We start from the raw sequence: 17,433 nt of genomic DNA on the forward strand, positions 1-17,433 counted from the left end.
AGATACAACTTGATTCCACTTTTAATGGAAGAGGAACCATTTCATCAACATGTTTTTTTCCTAACGGGTATCCTCAATGGCATAGTGAATGCAAAAAACCCCATGATTATGTTATTTACTTTTCCATTATAGTGTCCAGTGTAAGCTGTGGGATTCTAGCCTACTATTTTGAAGCCATTAAGTCTTAAGCAGCACAATGCCTCTTTCCTTTCAATTCCTTTTGAAGACAATGCACTATTTGGTGGGAAGTGATGTCATAGCAACAGCCTGTAAATGTCCATTAGCAGCTGTCTTTTCATGGAATTATCTCTATATGTTAGATTACACACACACATATACACACAGAGAGACACAAAAGATGGTATATGTATATCGCGTTATGTAATATCACTGTTATCTAAAAGGAAAAAAAATGAAACCAGGCCCACATAGTCATTTCTTAGCCTTTATAAAAATATTTGCTACAAGAATGTAACTCCCTAGAAATTATTTGGTATGACAGAAGAAAAAAAAATTAAAAATTCCATCCAGCTTTCTATTTCCCTTTTCCCATCCTCATGTGGTATTAGGGGAGGTCCTCCCAAAAGTATTTTAAAAGGTCTTCTGAATTTTTGGAACCACTAGAACCACTACTGAAATGATGCAATGCATACATAATAAAATAAACTAAATATGTGTTGTCACTCACATAGGACAACAGTTGGAAATTTGGAAAGGTGTAGAGGTCTGCATAGAATTCCCTTTTGTTTTGTTGAGATGAAAATCTTGAAAGTTATCTTTGGTCCAAATGTCATCACCAATACAATGTTAAACATGTCTCTAGAATACTGTGCTCTGCATTAAACATTATAACCCCTTACTTGGTGAGTGGTGCCTTTGTGCCTTTTTACATCAAGAATAATAGAAAAAGAAAGCAGAATAATGTTGGCCATGAAAGGCTGAATACAAGTTTGGATTTTGGAAAATATTATTGTCAACTGATTTTGTCTACAGAATATTTGGAATGATATTCTAATACATTAATAAGAAATAATGTCATTTCCCCTCCAAAGACTAGATACTGAGCAGAGTAAACAGTTTGTCTTAATCTCATAATAATATAAATTCATTCTATGCCACAAGGCCACTGGCTCATATAACTCTATCAATAAAAATAGTTATTCGAAGTGTTAGACGTTTTCCTATCACTATTAATCTTTCACTGGAAATCTAGGACTGAATTGAAAACTTTGGGCATGTAAAGCATATATTTTTACCTCTCAACTACATAAGTGGACAACCTCCAGCACGGCAGATGAGAACAGACTTTCAATTTCTTTCAAAGCTGTAACAGCAGATTCTTTAGCTCCTTCTTAATTTTTCATATTTTTCCACTCTTTTTTTGAACTTAATTTTTTTGCATTTCATCCTAGATTATCTTTTTCCCACTTATAGATGCTCTCCTGATTCATAAGCTACAATTCCAACACTGAAAATTCTGAGTTATCAAAGTGTATTCTCTTTTCTCTTTATTTCTTAGATACATCACAATCATATGATGATCTTTTTTTAAGGACGAGTGTAATAAGAACCATGTTGGATCAAACCAAATGCTCAGGGTGACCAAATGTGACCAATCAGATTGGAACCCAGTCAAAGATTAATGCAATTGCAACTTATATAGGCCTAATGCTTCTGATACTAGAAATAATAAAAGGCTAATAATAAAAAAAACCATTTAGGAATTTGTCATCTTAACATTTCAGTTTAATATTTCACCAGCCAAGATAGAAAATTTATCTCCAAAATTTTGTGTTCTGTTAGTAGGGCAAACAATCTAAAAACATACATCAAATTAAATCAGAGAAGATTGCCAGTCAGCAGTACATTATTAGAGTTAAAAAGACCAACATATTAAACTGGGCATTATGTGTTCTAAGAATAATCCTGATTCAAGTTCCAAACTTTTTAATTTAAAACGGGTGAAGCAGCCAAAGGGCTGACAATGATTCTTAGTTTGTGCCTGTTGATTCCTAGTTCTGATGACCAAAGAAATGCCTAACCGATTCTGGAACCAATACAGATTCCAACACCTTCCAGAAAATCAATAACAAAAATGCTCATAAACACCTCAGTATATTTCTAGGATGTCTGATGCTGAATTAGCAGAGGCTGAGCCAAATGTGACTTTAACCTGAATTATGCTAAATAGCACAATTTGAATCTAAAAGCACTTCCAGAAGATAATGAGCTGTGTTAAAATCAACTGAAAAGATCATACTGCTCATTCCATTATGACTTGATTTGTGTAAATTCAATATCTTTCCCTATAAAGGCTTTTAAAAATCCATTAATAAAATGTAGTTCTGGCTTTACAGCTGACAAACAGTCACCTCCCATAGCCAAGAATAATAATGAAAATTTACAAACCAGACATTGGAAGCAGAATATTGACTGATGTCTGATTTGGTGCCTACCTGTCTGCAGGTGAAGACTTTGAATTGCGTCCTTTCTTTACTTGGGCATATAATGCTTCTATTGTCGATGCTTCCCCTGGGCTCTGTGGTCTACTGCTAATTGTGCTGCTACTCATGGGGGAATATGAAGGAATTCCAGCATACATTGAGTCAGCATCACATACATAAGTCCTGTTTAAATCATGGATCTCGACATAATCTCGTTCACGGGCTTGTCTTTCACGAAACTCTCGGGTCTTGGCTTGTATTCTGGAAATGAGAAATAAGGCTAGAAATAAGTTTGAAAATAGGGTGAAAAAATAATTGTAATTCATGGGTAACTAACATTTAAATTGGGAAAAAAAACAGCTTTAAGGATCAAATACTTAAGTATTGAAATGCATTGGGGTTTTGCAGTGCAGCTCCTTACTGCTTAAAAATTATCAGAAAACTTAATATAATAGACATGATAGATGTTTTGCCAGTTACACAGATTTGCATATAATATATCAATATTACCTTGCATAATTATAACTAAACAAGCCATTGGGTTACTGAATCTAATATTTTTTTAACTAGACTGCTTTAGTGCAAGTACCCTTGAATATTTTTCCCATGCTATGTGGACATGAATCATAATGTTATAAGAGCTTTGAGACCATTTCACATAGTAATTATTAATCATTTCTGTTTACATCATTATGTATTCCACACTATATCACACTGTATCTCTATGGTTGCCACAATCATTTTATTAAAAGGATATGCTTATAACTTTATCTTATATTTACTCTAATTCTGCTCTTTAACCATTCAGATTCTTTCAAATCTTTCAGCTGCCCTATATGGTTTTTATCAAGAATTCCAATTCCAATTCTATTGATCTCTTTACATAGACAATTTTCAACTGAATCATGGAAAACAGTGTCACTCATTCATTGATCATATAAACATGTTATTGAATGTCACCTATAATGAAGTAATTGATTGTAGTAATTGTGTATTGCAATTATATAAATGTAATTTGAAGACTAATTAAGATAATAACACTGTCTAGAAACACTGAAATTTCCTTTCAATAACTATCTATTTTAGGCTGGATGGTCAAAGTTCTTTTTTTTTAATTGAAAAGTTTTACAGTACATTTTTGAGTACGAAACCCCTCCCCTCCCCCCTCCCCGACTTCCCAGAGCTAAATACAGGGTATAAAAATACAAACAAACATAATCTAAAATATGCAAACAACAATAAAATATTAAATTCTATCGCACCTTAACTCTTAATAAAATAACTACAAGCTAGTTATACATCATATAAATCCACTACTTATTCAAATGCTAAGTGAAACTTTTTAGTCCCATATTTATTCTGGATATAATCAATCCATCTTCTCCACTCCACAATGTATCTCAATGTATCTCAATGTACTACCGTTGTGGACACTAAGTTGATGTTGAATTTAATTACGGCAGCGAGACTTTTAGTAGCGCAATATTGGAAGAAGGAAGAACTGCCGACTATAGTAGAATGGACTTTAAAAGTTTCCAATTTGGCGGAAATGGCAAAGATCTCAGCGTATTTGAAAGACCAATCGCAACAGAGATACACTGGATGGTCAAAGTTCTGTATTCTTGTTCTTATTCCTTGCAAATATGTATAAAGCTGAAGATATTTTCAATAGTATGTATCATATGGGCATATCTTCAAGGAATAAGAACAAGAACGCAGAATAACTTTCTTATTACACACTATTGGCATTTTTCACTAACTCATACATGTGTGTTTTTTTTAAAACTGGAGGCTACAGATTCTAGCATTAGTAACGTCTTCATGGAAAACATTTTTAAAATGTTAAATCTATAGTCCTATAATTCATGGATAACATCAGGTATGTTCCAAGGTATGTGGAAAGTGTGTGTGAATATGCATGCAAGCACATACACATAGTTTACACACTGGGTATCACAAAAAATTATAAATGCATTTTTATCATGCAAATAGTCTTATCATAGATTGCTCAGTTTATATCTAGATGCATAATGATGTAATTCATAAAACAGAGCAGAACTAACCAGCTATCTGTATTTTATATGAGAAAAACAGTTAGGTAAAACACAAAGTCATCAATTCAGATACAGGATTAAATTGCAAGAAATAAGAAGATTCCTGCCCAAAGAGATATGATAAAAATATAACAAGCAAAGTCCAACATTGAGTGGCTCTAAGTCTTCTCATGGAAATTATCAAATATCAAATTAAAATTATCTCACTATAATATTATACTAATATAAAACTTTGTATGGTCGTATGTAGCAGTTTTAACTGAATGTTAAAATTATAAACTGTAGATTATTGTCTATCTAAATTGTATAAAAATGGATTTGTATAGTGTAATGTGCTTAAAGGTTCTCTTCAAAATAGTTTGGGAAATCAAAACATCTTTGTTTTAATTCCTTCCAAAACCTTAATATACAACTATAGGCGTAATCATGTTTTACAATTATTTTCTTGTAGGAAAAAAGGATATCAGTTAAGGTATTGAGAAGAGCTGAGATTTATACAGTATGGATTTCCCCACGTATGTCTGTCATCCGGAGAGTTCTCAAACTTGGCTCCTTTCTGATTTCTATAAAATTAATTCCTAATTGGTCAGTAAACATATCACTAAAGGAAAGGCAACTAGATAATCCTTTGATTCACTGAAATTGTCTATTAATGTTGATGGATGGCCATTTTTACCCTATTTCAAGACAGGTCAAATTGTTTAATGCATCTTTCTTGGTTACTAGCCAAACTATCATTAAATTAATCCCTGGTACTGTGACAATTTTCCTTAAATCCTTTACTATTCCTATTTGACTCTATTCCATTTTTTCCACATCTAGCTACAAAGTGTTGTCTCACAACAAATCTATGTCCCAGATAGATTCCTTCTCAAGTTACTAGGCTACACTGCTCTCTCCATAAATCAAGGGCTGGGTTCACAGCCTAGAAGATCAAGATGTTTGCTCATACTTTGGGCTCACAATTTTTAATTAATGTATGTTGAATGAATTCAGCAAATTTCATCCTTTAAATTTCAGTAGTTTAACAACTACAGTAGATTTCCTTCTACTATCAACTCTTATCTAGACCATAAAAACTATGAAAATATTTTGCTTCACAGAAATTAAATGCAGATTTCCCAGACTGAGAAATCCCTAAATGAACTCCAATTCCTTGAACATTCTACAAATACACAAGGCGTCTCGCTGCTGATGCTCTTGATTTCATTTGATACTTTCATAGTTCCAGATGGCTTTTGTTGACAGACAGAATTCTATTCTTTTATGATGACATCTTGGCTCAGCAACTATCTGAAAAGCAGTACTATTGTCTTTTTTTAAGAAGAAGTATTCCTTGCATTAATTATTAGTTGTTCTTCAATTTTCACTGACACTGAACATAATCAGCATTCTCTTTTACCTCTATACATAAAACTAGAAGAAAGATGTTAGCTAGCTATTTGTTACTATTCGTGTTATAATAAGAGGAAGAGTCATTTGATGTATATCTGCATCACATGGTTTCTTTCATATATAAAGCAACTAAAAAAAACTGAATCAGTGTTAACCCTTATCATTTGGAAAATAAAAAAATTAAGCACATTAAGTTATGTATCTCTCAACTTTAATGTATGTTTTCAAAATGTATAATTTCTAAGATTCATTGCTTTGAAATAATAAATATTCACAGTTTAATGAATTATTTGTCCTTTGCCATTGTCATAAATAAAACACTTTGCATTTACATAGACAAAATATTAAATAAACGGATGCTCTAAATAAAGTAATAAGGTTAATTTCCTTCCTGCTGTCACTAAATTCATGTTAGGAGCCTCTCTTCAGCTTGACATCAATTAATGATTTTAATTCCACACTCTTGTCACTATACTCACTACTCTTTCCTCTAATTAAAATGGATGATGCATGATGCAGAAAAAACACAAGACTTCTATTATTGTTGTAACATTTCTATTCATTAGTATACTCTGCTAAAGAAAAAAAGATTGGAGTTTGAATGGAACTGAAGAAATATGAAGAATGATTGTATTATTACTGAGAAATACAGGGACTTCCAATCACAGGAGAACAGGCACAGAATATGATCAAATCTTCAAAACAAATTACCTGTATGTTTGTATTTGTTTATATCTCATTAAGTTTCCCAGGTCTTAAGCATGATTCTTACTAGCTTTCTTAGCATCAATTGCTTCCTTCTAGGAGGTTCTTTTCACTTCCCAATCTAGCCAATAGGCCATGTATTTCTAAGCCTGTTTAAGGCTTAGTTCGCAGTAGCTTTTCAGCTATCACCACTGTCACTTAGGTAATTGCATAATACATAGGTAATAGCATATGTATATATACAGGCAGAATAACAGAATTGGCCTTTACTGCCTGTCAACAAAGAGTCTGAAGAGACCTTGAAGGTGTGGGAAGTCAGCCCCTCCCAGAGAAGGAAGTATTTTGGGGATATTAAAAAGGCAGAATATTATATTTCTCCAAAGGATCTTAAAGGCAGAAAAGCAGGCCCAGTTTTCTTAATAGCCCCAAACAGAAACTAGCAGGCCAGCTCTGTAGAAATGCAGATCTGATAATCCCATTCAGCCCCATTCATGAGCAAATAGTACCTGCAGAAACCCATTTAAGAAAGGATCTTTTGAAATCCCTTGCAGCAATATTTGATAGCTAACAATATTAGAGTGATAGAATTAGAACCAGCAACTCCTCACTCAAAAATCCAACACAGGACATAGCCATCAGCCACAGCCCCAAAGAAGCAGAAGATGACCTTTAGGACAGAATAGGATTAACCCACCACCATCAGAATACCAAGGGCACACTGAACCTCAGATCAAAGTTCATGCCACAGAAACAGGAACAACTCCCCAAACACAAAAGCCCAAGAAGGTATATAAAAACCCACCACTCCCAGCACCATGTGGTCAGCTGCTCCAGAGCCACATTTCTGTCTGGTTCTGCAAGTCAATAAAGAACCTTCTTTCCAAACAGCCTCCATTTTGTTTATTCCCAGCTTGGACTGGACCCTGATGAATATTTTTCTTTCAACAGAGCTCTTCTAGTCCAACCTTCTGCTCAAGTAGGAGTCCCTATACCATTCCAGACAAGTGGCTGTCTACTCTATTCTTAAAAGTGATGAAGCATCCATAACTTCTGAAGGCAGGATGTTCTACTGGTTAATTGTTCTCACTGTTAAGAAATTTATCCTTAGGTTGGATCTCTTATTGATTACTTTTTGTTCATTGCTTCTGGTCTTGCCTTCTGGTGCTTTGGAAAATAGGCTGATCTTCTCTTCTTTGTGGCAGCCCCTCAAATATTGGAAGAGTACTATCACGTCACCCCTAGCCCTTCTTTTCACTAGACTGGACATGCCCAATCCCAGCAACCATTCTTTATAAGTTTTATCCTCCAGCCCCCCTAGTCATTTTTGTTGCTCTTTTCTGCACTTTTTCCAGAGTCTCTACATCTTTTTATATAATATGGTGACTAAAACTAGATGGGAGTATTTTAAGTGTGGTCTTACTAAGGCTTTATAAAGCAGCACATTTGCATTCATATATTTACCTAGCCTAAACCAACCTCTCTAATTATTTTTTACTCTGGATGAACCTTTGGAATAATTTTCAGGTCTCAGAAAATCCCTGCATAAAAATCAAAAATTAGCTGGCATTGTGTGATGCATGAATAAACAATGATATTTTTCCATTATAATCCCTTATTCAATTCCTAGAAATCTCTCACAAACCCAGCTGAGAATGGGAGATCGAAAAAACTAAGTTCAATTTATGCTTGTTTGTGTCTTGTGTGCGTGCATGCCCAAAGGACATACCTAAGGCTAAATAATTGGTCAGTAATGAGACTTTCAGAAGAGGTTAAATATTTTTTAAAAAAAATACTCAGCACTATTTCTCCTACCAAAGTAGAACTTTTTTGTTTATCACTTTTCTGTTAAAGAGTTTGAATATTTTTAGAGCACCACATCATTAGTAGACTCCTATTATTTTTAAAATAATTTTCAACATCTTTTCAAATATAAATTGAGCATTCACATTATACTTAAAAATGAAGGGTCTTATTTAGTAAATAAAAAATTGAGTATTTATTTCAGTCATTCCTTTCAATCTGTGAATTACGATAGACATTCCAATTGGAATATTTCAGCTTCTGCTTCCATTATTATGGAAGGAATGTAAAAGATCTACTGCAAAACTAGTGTGTGGAGCGCCCCCTTCTGGTTTGGGAATTGTGAACAGCACAGAGAAATACACATTTCAACACATGAAACCTATTGAACAGGAACACAAAATGCAATAGTGTTTTAAAACAACAAATGCCAAAGCACATTGCTATTTTGTATATACACACTGTCTTTAGCTTCTAAAGACTGATGCAAAAGGTTCAATATCTAACTCTTTCTGCAGATAATGCCATTGAGGCTTGTATATTCTGCTGGAGCTATTTATTGCCAATTAAATGCTATATATTCTAAAATAAGACATAAAAGACAAATAATGAAACACACACTCCTACATTATACACATATTTTGTTTTAAGTTGTTTAACTAAAAGGAATTATCTGTGCAAAACAAAAATAACAATTGTTTAGAACATTGTTGGTGTACTTTTCAACTCTCTTTTTAAAAGTCTTCCTTAAGGAAACCAATAGGTTTAATAAGTATCAGCCATAAACAGCCATTCTTTGTTTATGACAAGAATAAAGAGAAAAAATATCAACATGTGCATATGTATCAATATGTAATAGTTTTCATTACATATATTCAGCGGTGGGATTCAGCCAATTGGCACTGGTTCAATACCTATTTTTTTGTTGAGTTCGGTGAACCGGTTACGATAAATCTGCACAAGGCTCCCCTGCTGCCTCCCACCAGCCCTCCGTCACCGCCACCACACTTTCTTACATGCACTTTCTTGCTGCCCTGCATCGGCCAGCCCTTCTCCATTCTGGAAATGGCAGCCCCATTTTCTGATGCTTTCCTTCTGGCAGAAGGGAGGAAAGTAAGGACACTTCGTATGGAAGGACACTAAGCTCCGGGAAAACTACTCCAGCTGGAGCTGGGCTAGGAAGGTCAGGGTCCCCTTCCCCGATGAGATTCTGCAAAGCCCTTGAGGAGCGGATCCGTTTCCCGCAGGGTTGACCTCGGCTCTGCTTCAGACGGCAAGCAGAAAAGCTTTGCTCTTTTTTTCCAGGAGGCCTTTGAAATTGTCCCCCCACCCTTCGTTCTTCCGCCTTAAAATCCAGAACTGACATGTTTTCTTCTTGATCAGCTGATTAAGAAGCTAGCTGAGTGTCTACTCTGGATTTTAAGGCAGAAAAGCGAAGGGGTGAGTGGGGGGGCAATTTTAAAGGGCCTGGAGAAAAAGAGCAAAGCTCTTGTCTGCTGTCGGAAGCGTGTGCAAGCAGGTGTGTCATGGCGGTGATGGAGGGATACCATGGCTAGTGGAGGGAGGCGACAGGGGAGGCTTGTGCCCCCTGGTCATGGCGCAAGCCATGGGAGAGTTGGCAGAGGAGGAGGTGGCTGCTGCCAGGCAGGTGATCTGCAGGGCAAAACAGGGGCAGCGGAGACTGAAGCCCCTCCAGCAGTAGATGTGGCTGTTACTCAGCGGCGGCAGAGCCTTTCACCTTCACTCCCTCCTGGCTACAAAATGGTGGACGGGAATTGGGTAAGGTACATCCTCCATAGCATGCCAGTCCAGCCTGGGAGGGGAGTGAAAGGGAAGAGGCAGGCAGGTAGCCAGGTCATTGAAGGAGGGGGGAGGTTGCCAAGCAGGGCCCGTGGGGCAGCTCCACCCCCACCTCTGTCCTAAATTTTTACGCATATGCCTATTAAAGGGTTCTGTGATTTCAGAGAGAACTGGTTGTTAAATTATTTGAATTCCACCACTGCATATATTTCAGGTTCTCCTTATGACCACAAGTGAGTCCAAAATTTCCATTGCTAAGCAACTTTTTACAACTTTTCTTGTCACAGTTGTTAAGTGAACCACATAAAAAGTTAAGTTAGTAAAACTTGAGTGTTAAGTGAATCTAGCTTCCCCATTAAATTTGCTTGTCAGAAGATCACAAGATCATAGGACACTGCAACCATCATAAATATATCCCAGTTGCCAAATGCCTGAATTTTGATCACGTGACCATGGATGGGGTTGCTGGATCAGTCATAAGTGTGAAAAATGGTCATGTCACTTTTTTGAACAGTCACCAAACAAATGGTTGTAAATCAAAAGCAGTCTGTACAGTTCTAATATGAAAATGGTTAGAAATGGCTTCTCACAGAATGTGAAATTTACATGTGTGAGATAATTCCTGTACACCCCTTTCCTAGCAACAAATATTTGAGTTTAATATTGAGACTCTACACTTTTCTTCCAAAATAGTAACTGATAAAAGAGTTATTTTTAACAGTTAACAGTAACAGCCCCTGCCAATTTAACCATGACTGACTTATACTAATAAATGGCTTTGATTGATTCTGAATAGAAACATCAACTTTAAAACACATTTTTAAAATATTTTATACTTGTCTAAAAGTATATTTACATTATATTTTCATTACATTATATAAATATATGTTGATAGTGATGATGATGACGACAACAATAACCCCCAGTGAGGTACTACCTTGACGTGGTTGTGGGGCTTGTGTACTCTGACGAAGATGAGCGCTATGCCAGAGGATCAACCATACTGACAGGTCTCATCAGAGAAATCAGACAAAGAGTGTCTCTCCCATCAAAAATATGGTGAAACGTAAATTTCAGAATGCCATACTGGCTGGGATGTCACCTGGGTTAACAAGGTCTGCGCTAGATGTTGGACTTCCTGGATATCTGGTGAAAAATGGGTTACAGGACTCAGGACTGTTGGCTGAGCAACCAGGGCCAGCAGCTGCAGAACTACTGGAAGAAAAGGTGTTTACCCATCGCAAATACACAGTAATTGAAAACAAAGAAATAATGATCTGTTATTACAGATCAAGTACAACAAAGAAGAGGATATCTAAAATGAATGCACCAGTTCTGGAAAGAACAACACCCAGAATCAGAAATAACAGAACAGAGACTAGCAGATCAATGCCGATTTATAATGCGAAATAAAGTATTCACAGAAACAGAATTGGACAAACTGCAAAGGTTCACCCCGGGCAAAGAAATCAAAGCATTGCCAGAAGTAATTCAGAATGCAGAGGCAAGTCAGGGGGAGTTGGCAGTGAAGGAATCCAGCAGAGATATACAACTGTTCTCATTTGGAAACCAGGCACCTCTTCCTCAGGAAGAACAATGCCCTCTAACTAAAGAAATAAAAGAATTGAAACAAAGAATAACTGAGCATCTAGAACAGCACCAAAACAACATAATAAGGCTGCCTGCATTGAAGCTTGTTCCAAAGAAACAGCTAGCACAAGCATTAAAAGATGCAAATACTGCAATATCAAGTATAAGCACTAATTCACTGCAAGAACCGAACCAACTAATGTACAGCACAGCTGCAGTTATAACTCAATACCTGGGAAGCAAAATCAACAAAGAAGAAAAACAAACAAACGGTGCACCACAAAAAAGAAGGTTAGACTAGAAAATAAGATCAGCAAGTTAAGATCACATGCAAGAAAGCTAGAACAGATGAAAGAAAAGAAGCTGAAAAACAAGAACACCAAAGAATACCTGATCAAGAAATATCACTTAGAAACAAGGAAGATCAAGGAAGCACCGGAAATAATAACACGGCAAATAACAGCTATAGCCAGGAAAATCAGTAGATACGAAGTTCGAATTGCAAATTATAGGCAGAACCTCCAATTTCAATCCAATCAGAAATGTTTCTACCAATCCATCAAGGGAGAAACTGCAATGAATCAGTCAGTACCTGACAAGGAAGAAACAGTGCAGTTCTGGAAGCAGATATGGGATAACCCAAAGAAACACAACAAGGATGTGGCTTGGTTAAAAGAGGTGGATGCAAATAAAAATGGTAGAAAAAAGAGCAAGGAAGATCAAAAATTGGTCAGCACCAGGTGAAGATGAATTGCATGGGTTTTGGTTGAAACATCTAACTGTTATATACCCACTCATTGCCAAGTAGTTCAACAATATACCGTATATACTTGAGTATAAGCCGAATTTTTCAGCCCACTTTTTGGGCTGAAAAATTCCACTTCGGCTTATACTCCAGTCAACAAAAAAACTTACCGAGGACTTGTGCGTGGATCGCGCGCACCTCTCCCAAGCCACCGCCGTCCGAGACCTGCCGAAGTTTGGGGAGGTTTGGGGAGGTGCGCGCGCACCTCCCCAAACCTCCCCAAACGTCGGCAGGTCTCCGTTCCTCCGCGCCCTGCCTGCCTGCTTCTTTCCGCAGCGGAAAGAAGCAGGCAGGCAGGGCGCGAAGGAACGGAGACCTGCCGACGTTTGGGGAGGTTTGGGCGCCTCCCCAAACCTCCCTAGGTCTCCGTTCCTCCGCGCAGACCTGCCGACGTTTGGGGAGGTTTGGGCGCCTCCCCAAACCTCCCCAAACGTCGGCAGGTCTCCGTTCCTCCTGCCGACGTTTGGGGAGGTTTGGGCGCCTCCCCAAACCTCCCCAGGTCTCCGTTCCTCCGCACAGACCTGCCGACGTTTGGGGAGGTTTGGGCGCCTCCCCAAACGTCGGCAGGTCTCCGTTCCTCCTGCCGACGTTTGGGGAGGTTTGGGCGCCTCCCCAAACCTCCCCAGGTCTCCGTTCCTCCGCGCAGACCTGCCGACGTTTGGGGAGGTTTGGGCGCCTCCCCAAACCTCCCCAGGTCTCCGTTCCTCCGCGCAGACCTGCCGACGTTTGGGGAGGTTTGGGCACCTCCCCAAACGTCGGCAGGTCTCTGTTCCTCCTGCCGACGTTTGGGGAGGTTTGGGCGCCTCCCCAAACCTCCCCAGGTCTCCGTTCCTCCGCGCAGACCTGCCGACGTTTGGGGAGGTTTGGGTGCCTCCCCAAACCTCCCCAGGTCTCCGTTCCTCCGCGCAGACCTGCCGACGTTTGGGGAGGTTTGGGCGCCTCCCCAAACCTCCCCAAATGTTGGCAGGTCTCCATTCCTCCTGCCGACGTTTGGGGAGGTTTGGGCGCCTCCCCAAACCTCCCCAGGTCTCCGTTCCTCCGCGCAGACCTGCCGACGTTTGGGGAGGTTTGGGCGCCTCCCCAAACCTCCTCAAACGTCGGCAGGTCTCCGTTCCTGCTGCCGACGTTTGGGGAGGTTTGGGCACCTCCCCAAACCTCCCCAGGTCTCCGTTCCTCCGCGCAGACCTGCCGACGTTTGGGGAGGTTTGGGCGCCTCCCCAAACCTCCCCAAACGTCGCCGGGTCTCCGTTCCTCTGCGCCCTGCCTGCCTGCTTCTTTCCACAGCGGAAAGAAGCAGGCAGGCAGGGCGCAGAGGAACGGAGACCCGGCGACGTTTGGGGAGGTTTGGGGAGGCGCCCAAACCTCCCCAAACATCGGCAGGTGTCCGTTCCTCCGCGCCCTGCCTGCCTGCTTCTTTCCGCTGTGGAAAGAAGCAGGCAGGCAGGGCGCAGAGGAACGGAGACCCGGCGACGTTTGGGGAGGTTTGGGGAGGCGCCCAAACCTCCCCAAACGTCGGCAGGTGTCCGTTCCTCCGCGCCCTGCCTGCCTGCTTCTTTCCACTGCGGAAAGAAGCAGGCAGGCAGGGCGCAGAGGTCCGGAGACCTGCCGACGTTTGGGTAGGTTTGGGGAGGTGCACGCGCACCTCCCCAAACCTCCCCAAACTTCGGCAGGTCTCCGGACGGCGGCGGCTTGGGAGAGGTGCGCGCGATCCTGGAAGCACCGAAGCAAGTCCTCGGTAAGCTCCGGGCGGTCACTTGCTTCACGTCTCCTGAGGGAAGGGGGGGCGACTGGAGCGGGCGTGTTTCCTCGCCTGCTGGGCGCCGCGATTTGCCCGGGGAACGCGCGGGCCCCGAATGGCAGCGTGGAGCGAGGAAGCTGACAGCCAGGGTTTCCCCGAGAGCCGCGGCCACACAGGGTATTCCTGTGTATTCAGGCTTGCAAAATGGCGGATCGAGCCTCTGCTGGCGGCAGAGGCTTGCAGAACGGCGGATCGGCTTATACTCGAGTCAACAACTTTTTCCAGTTTTTGGGGGTGAAATTGGGGGTCTCGGCTTATACTCGAGTCGGCTTATACTCAAGTATATACAAGGAGGAGAAATTTAACAGTGGCTAACAACTGGGAAAACCTACCTAATAATGAAAAATCCAGCAAAAGGGGCAACACCAGGCAACTACAGGCCAATTACCTGCTTACCAACAACTTTCAAATTGCTAACTGGTATGATAGCTGATGCAGTACAACAGCATCTAGTTGAAAACAATCTCTTTCCACCCGAGCAGAAAGGAAACCGCCCCAATAGCAGAGGAACAAAAGATCAACTCCTAATAGACAAAATGATCTTGGAAAACTGCAAGAAACATGAATGTAGCATGGATTGACTACAAAAAGGCATTTGACTCTCTGCCACATGACTGGATAATCAAGTGCCTAGGAATAACAGGAGTCAGTAGAAACATCGGAAAATTTGTGCAAAGATCAATGGCACAACAAAGACACGGTTGCAGGTCAATGGTGAAAGACTGGGAGACGTTAATATCAAGAGAGGAATATTTCAAGGAGATTCATTATCACCACTACTATTTGTTACTGCACTGTTTCCTCTGTCAACAATACTGAATAACTCAGGACATGGGTAAGGTAAAGGTAAAGGTTCCCCCGCACATGCGTGCTAGTCGTATCAAACATCAAAAACATCTGCCAGACTATCCCACCTCCTTTACATGGATGATCTGAAGCTGTATGGAAAAACATCATCTGAAATAGAATCACTGCTGAACACTGTCTGTATATATAGCCAAGATATTTCAATGGAGTTTCGGTTGGACAAATGTGCCACACTTTACTCTCAGACAAGGAAAAATAGTGAAAACTGAAGGAATCAAGATGCCCCACAAAAATAACATTAAGAGTCTGGATGAGGAAGATTACTACAAATACTTGGGTATCCTTCAAGCTGACAACATCAAGCACACTGAAGTCAAGAAAAAGATTAGAGGTGAATACATCAAGAGAGTGAAGAAGATTTTAAAGTCCAAACTCAATGGAGGAAATACTGTGAAGGCAATCAACACCTGGGCAATTCCAGTCATTAGATACACAGCTGGAATAGAGGACTGGACTCAAGCAGAACTAAAAGCATTGGATAGGAAGACCAGAAAAATAATGACAATGAATCATGCCCTTCATCCACGCAGTGACATTGACAGACTCTATCTACCAAGGCAAAAAGTTGGACGTGGAATGCTGCAAGTACATCAGATAGTTGAAGAAGAAAAAATGGCTTTGTAAGCATACTACACTGATATAATAATCTTGTTCATGCTAATATTTGATTTTATATGCTATAATATATATTAGAAAGACTACAGTATATGATATTTACTTTGATAAACTTGTTATTGCATATCTAAGCAATTATATTTAAAATTTCTTTGGTTTGCAATAACACATCAGGAACAACTGAGGAGATGCTTGCTTTTTACACTATTTATAGTAAGATATTGGTTCTGAACCAAACAGCAGTCTCTCAATTCAATTCAGTTCAATTCATTCAAAGGAAAATTAAGCTATATTAATTTACTTGGCTTCTAATCAATGGGAACAAAATACTTTCAAGGCTTAGAGATAAATACCGTGTGAGCAAAATACTATTAAAATGATAGAGTCAGGGTAGAATAATTTTATATAATTGTGGCCTTGATTGATTTTTTAATGGAGCATCTACTTATTCTCTGACCCTGTGGATTTTTGTTGCATTTTTGTAACATACAGTAAATTCATTACACCCAATCTGCTTCCCCAGTGTATTTCATTGTTAAAGGTATAGCAATCTAAAGAGCAAGTAAAGAGATTAAATGACCTATGGCATTAAAAACAAGGAGAAACCAAAACACCCTAGAATGTTTGTAAATCCATAAGTTAAGTTATTGTCTGCTGGAAGTTATTGTCCCCTTCATGGATTACTGCCTTGTCATGGCGAAGGGGCTTGCATAATTCAATGAAGCTATGAGCTATGCCATGCAGGGCCACCCAAGACGGAAAGGTCATAGCAGAGAGTTCTGACAAAACGTGATGCACTGGAGAAGGAAATGGCAAACCACTCCAGTATCTTTGCCATGAAAACCCTATGGACAGTACCAAAAGGCAAAACGATATGATGCTGGAAGATGAGCACCTCAGGTCGGAAGGTGTCCAATATGCTACTGGGGAAGAGCAGAGGGCTAGTACTAGTAGCGCCAGAAAGAATGAAGCGACTGGGCCAAAGCCGAAAGGACGCTCAGCTGTGGATGTGTCTGGTGGTGAAAGGAAAGTCCGATGCTGTAAAGATTTTTTTTCTCCATAGGAACCTGGAATGTAAGATCCATGAATCAAGGAAAGCTGGACGTGGTCAAACAAGAGATGAAAAGACTGAACATCGACATCTTAGGTATCAGCGAACTAAAATGGACAGGAATGGGTGAATTTAATTCAGATGACCATCAGGTATACTACTTTGGGCAAGAATCCCTCAGAAGAAATGGAGTAGCCTTCATAGTCAATAAAAGAGTAGCAAAAGCAATACTGGGATACAATCCTCAAAATGACAGAATGATCTCAGTTCGAATCCAAGGCAAACCGTTCAATATCACAGTAGTCCAAGTCTATGCCCCAACCACCAGTGCTGAAGAGGATGAAATTCACCAGTTCTATGAAGCCCTACAGCACCTTATAGAACTAACACCAAAAAATGATGTCCTTATCATCATGGGGGATTGGAATGCTAAAGTAGGAAGCCAAAAGATAACTGGAATAACAGGCAAGTTTGGCCTTGGAATAAAAAATGAAGCAGGGTACAGGCTG

At 39.7% G+C, this 17,433-nt stretch overlaps 1 protein-coding gene across 6 annotated transcripts in view; it reads right to left on the minus strand.

Moving 5' to 3' along the window:
• Positions 1-17,433, minus strand: part of PARD3 (par-3 family cell polarity regulator) — a 663,866-nt gene that overhangs the window by 128,557 nt on the left and 517,876 nt on the right. For 4 of the 6 annotated variants that reach the window (XM_081345247.1, XM_081345243.1, XM_081345242.1 and 1 more), the window contains one exon: positions 2,457-2,705. The exons of the other annotated variants lie outside the window; for them this stretch is intronic. In XM_081345247.1, coding sequence (XP_081201373.1) covers positions 2,457-2,705 — 249 coding nt within the window. The remainder of the gene's footprint in view (positions 1-2,456; positions 2,706-17,433) is intronic. 6 annotated transcript variants of the gene reach the window in all.

Source organism: Vipera berus (genome assembly GCF_964194415.1).
Source record: "Vipera berus genome assembly, chromosome: Z".
NCBI lineage: Eukaryota > Metazoa > Chordata > Lepidosauria > Squamata > Viperidae > Vipera > Vipera berus.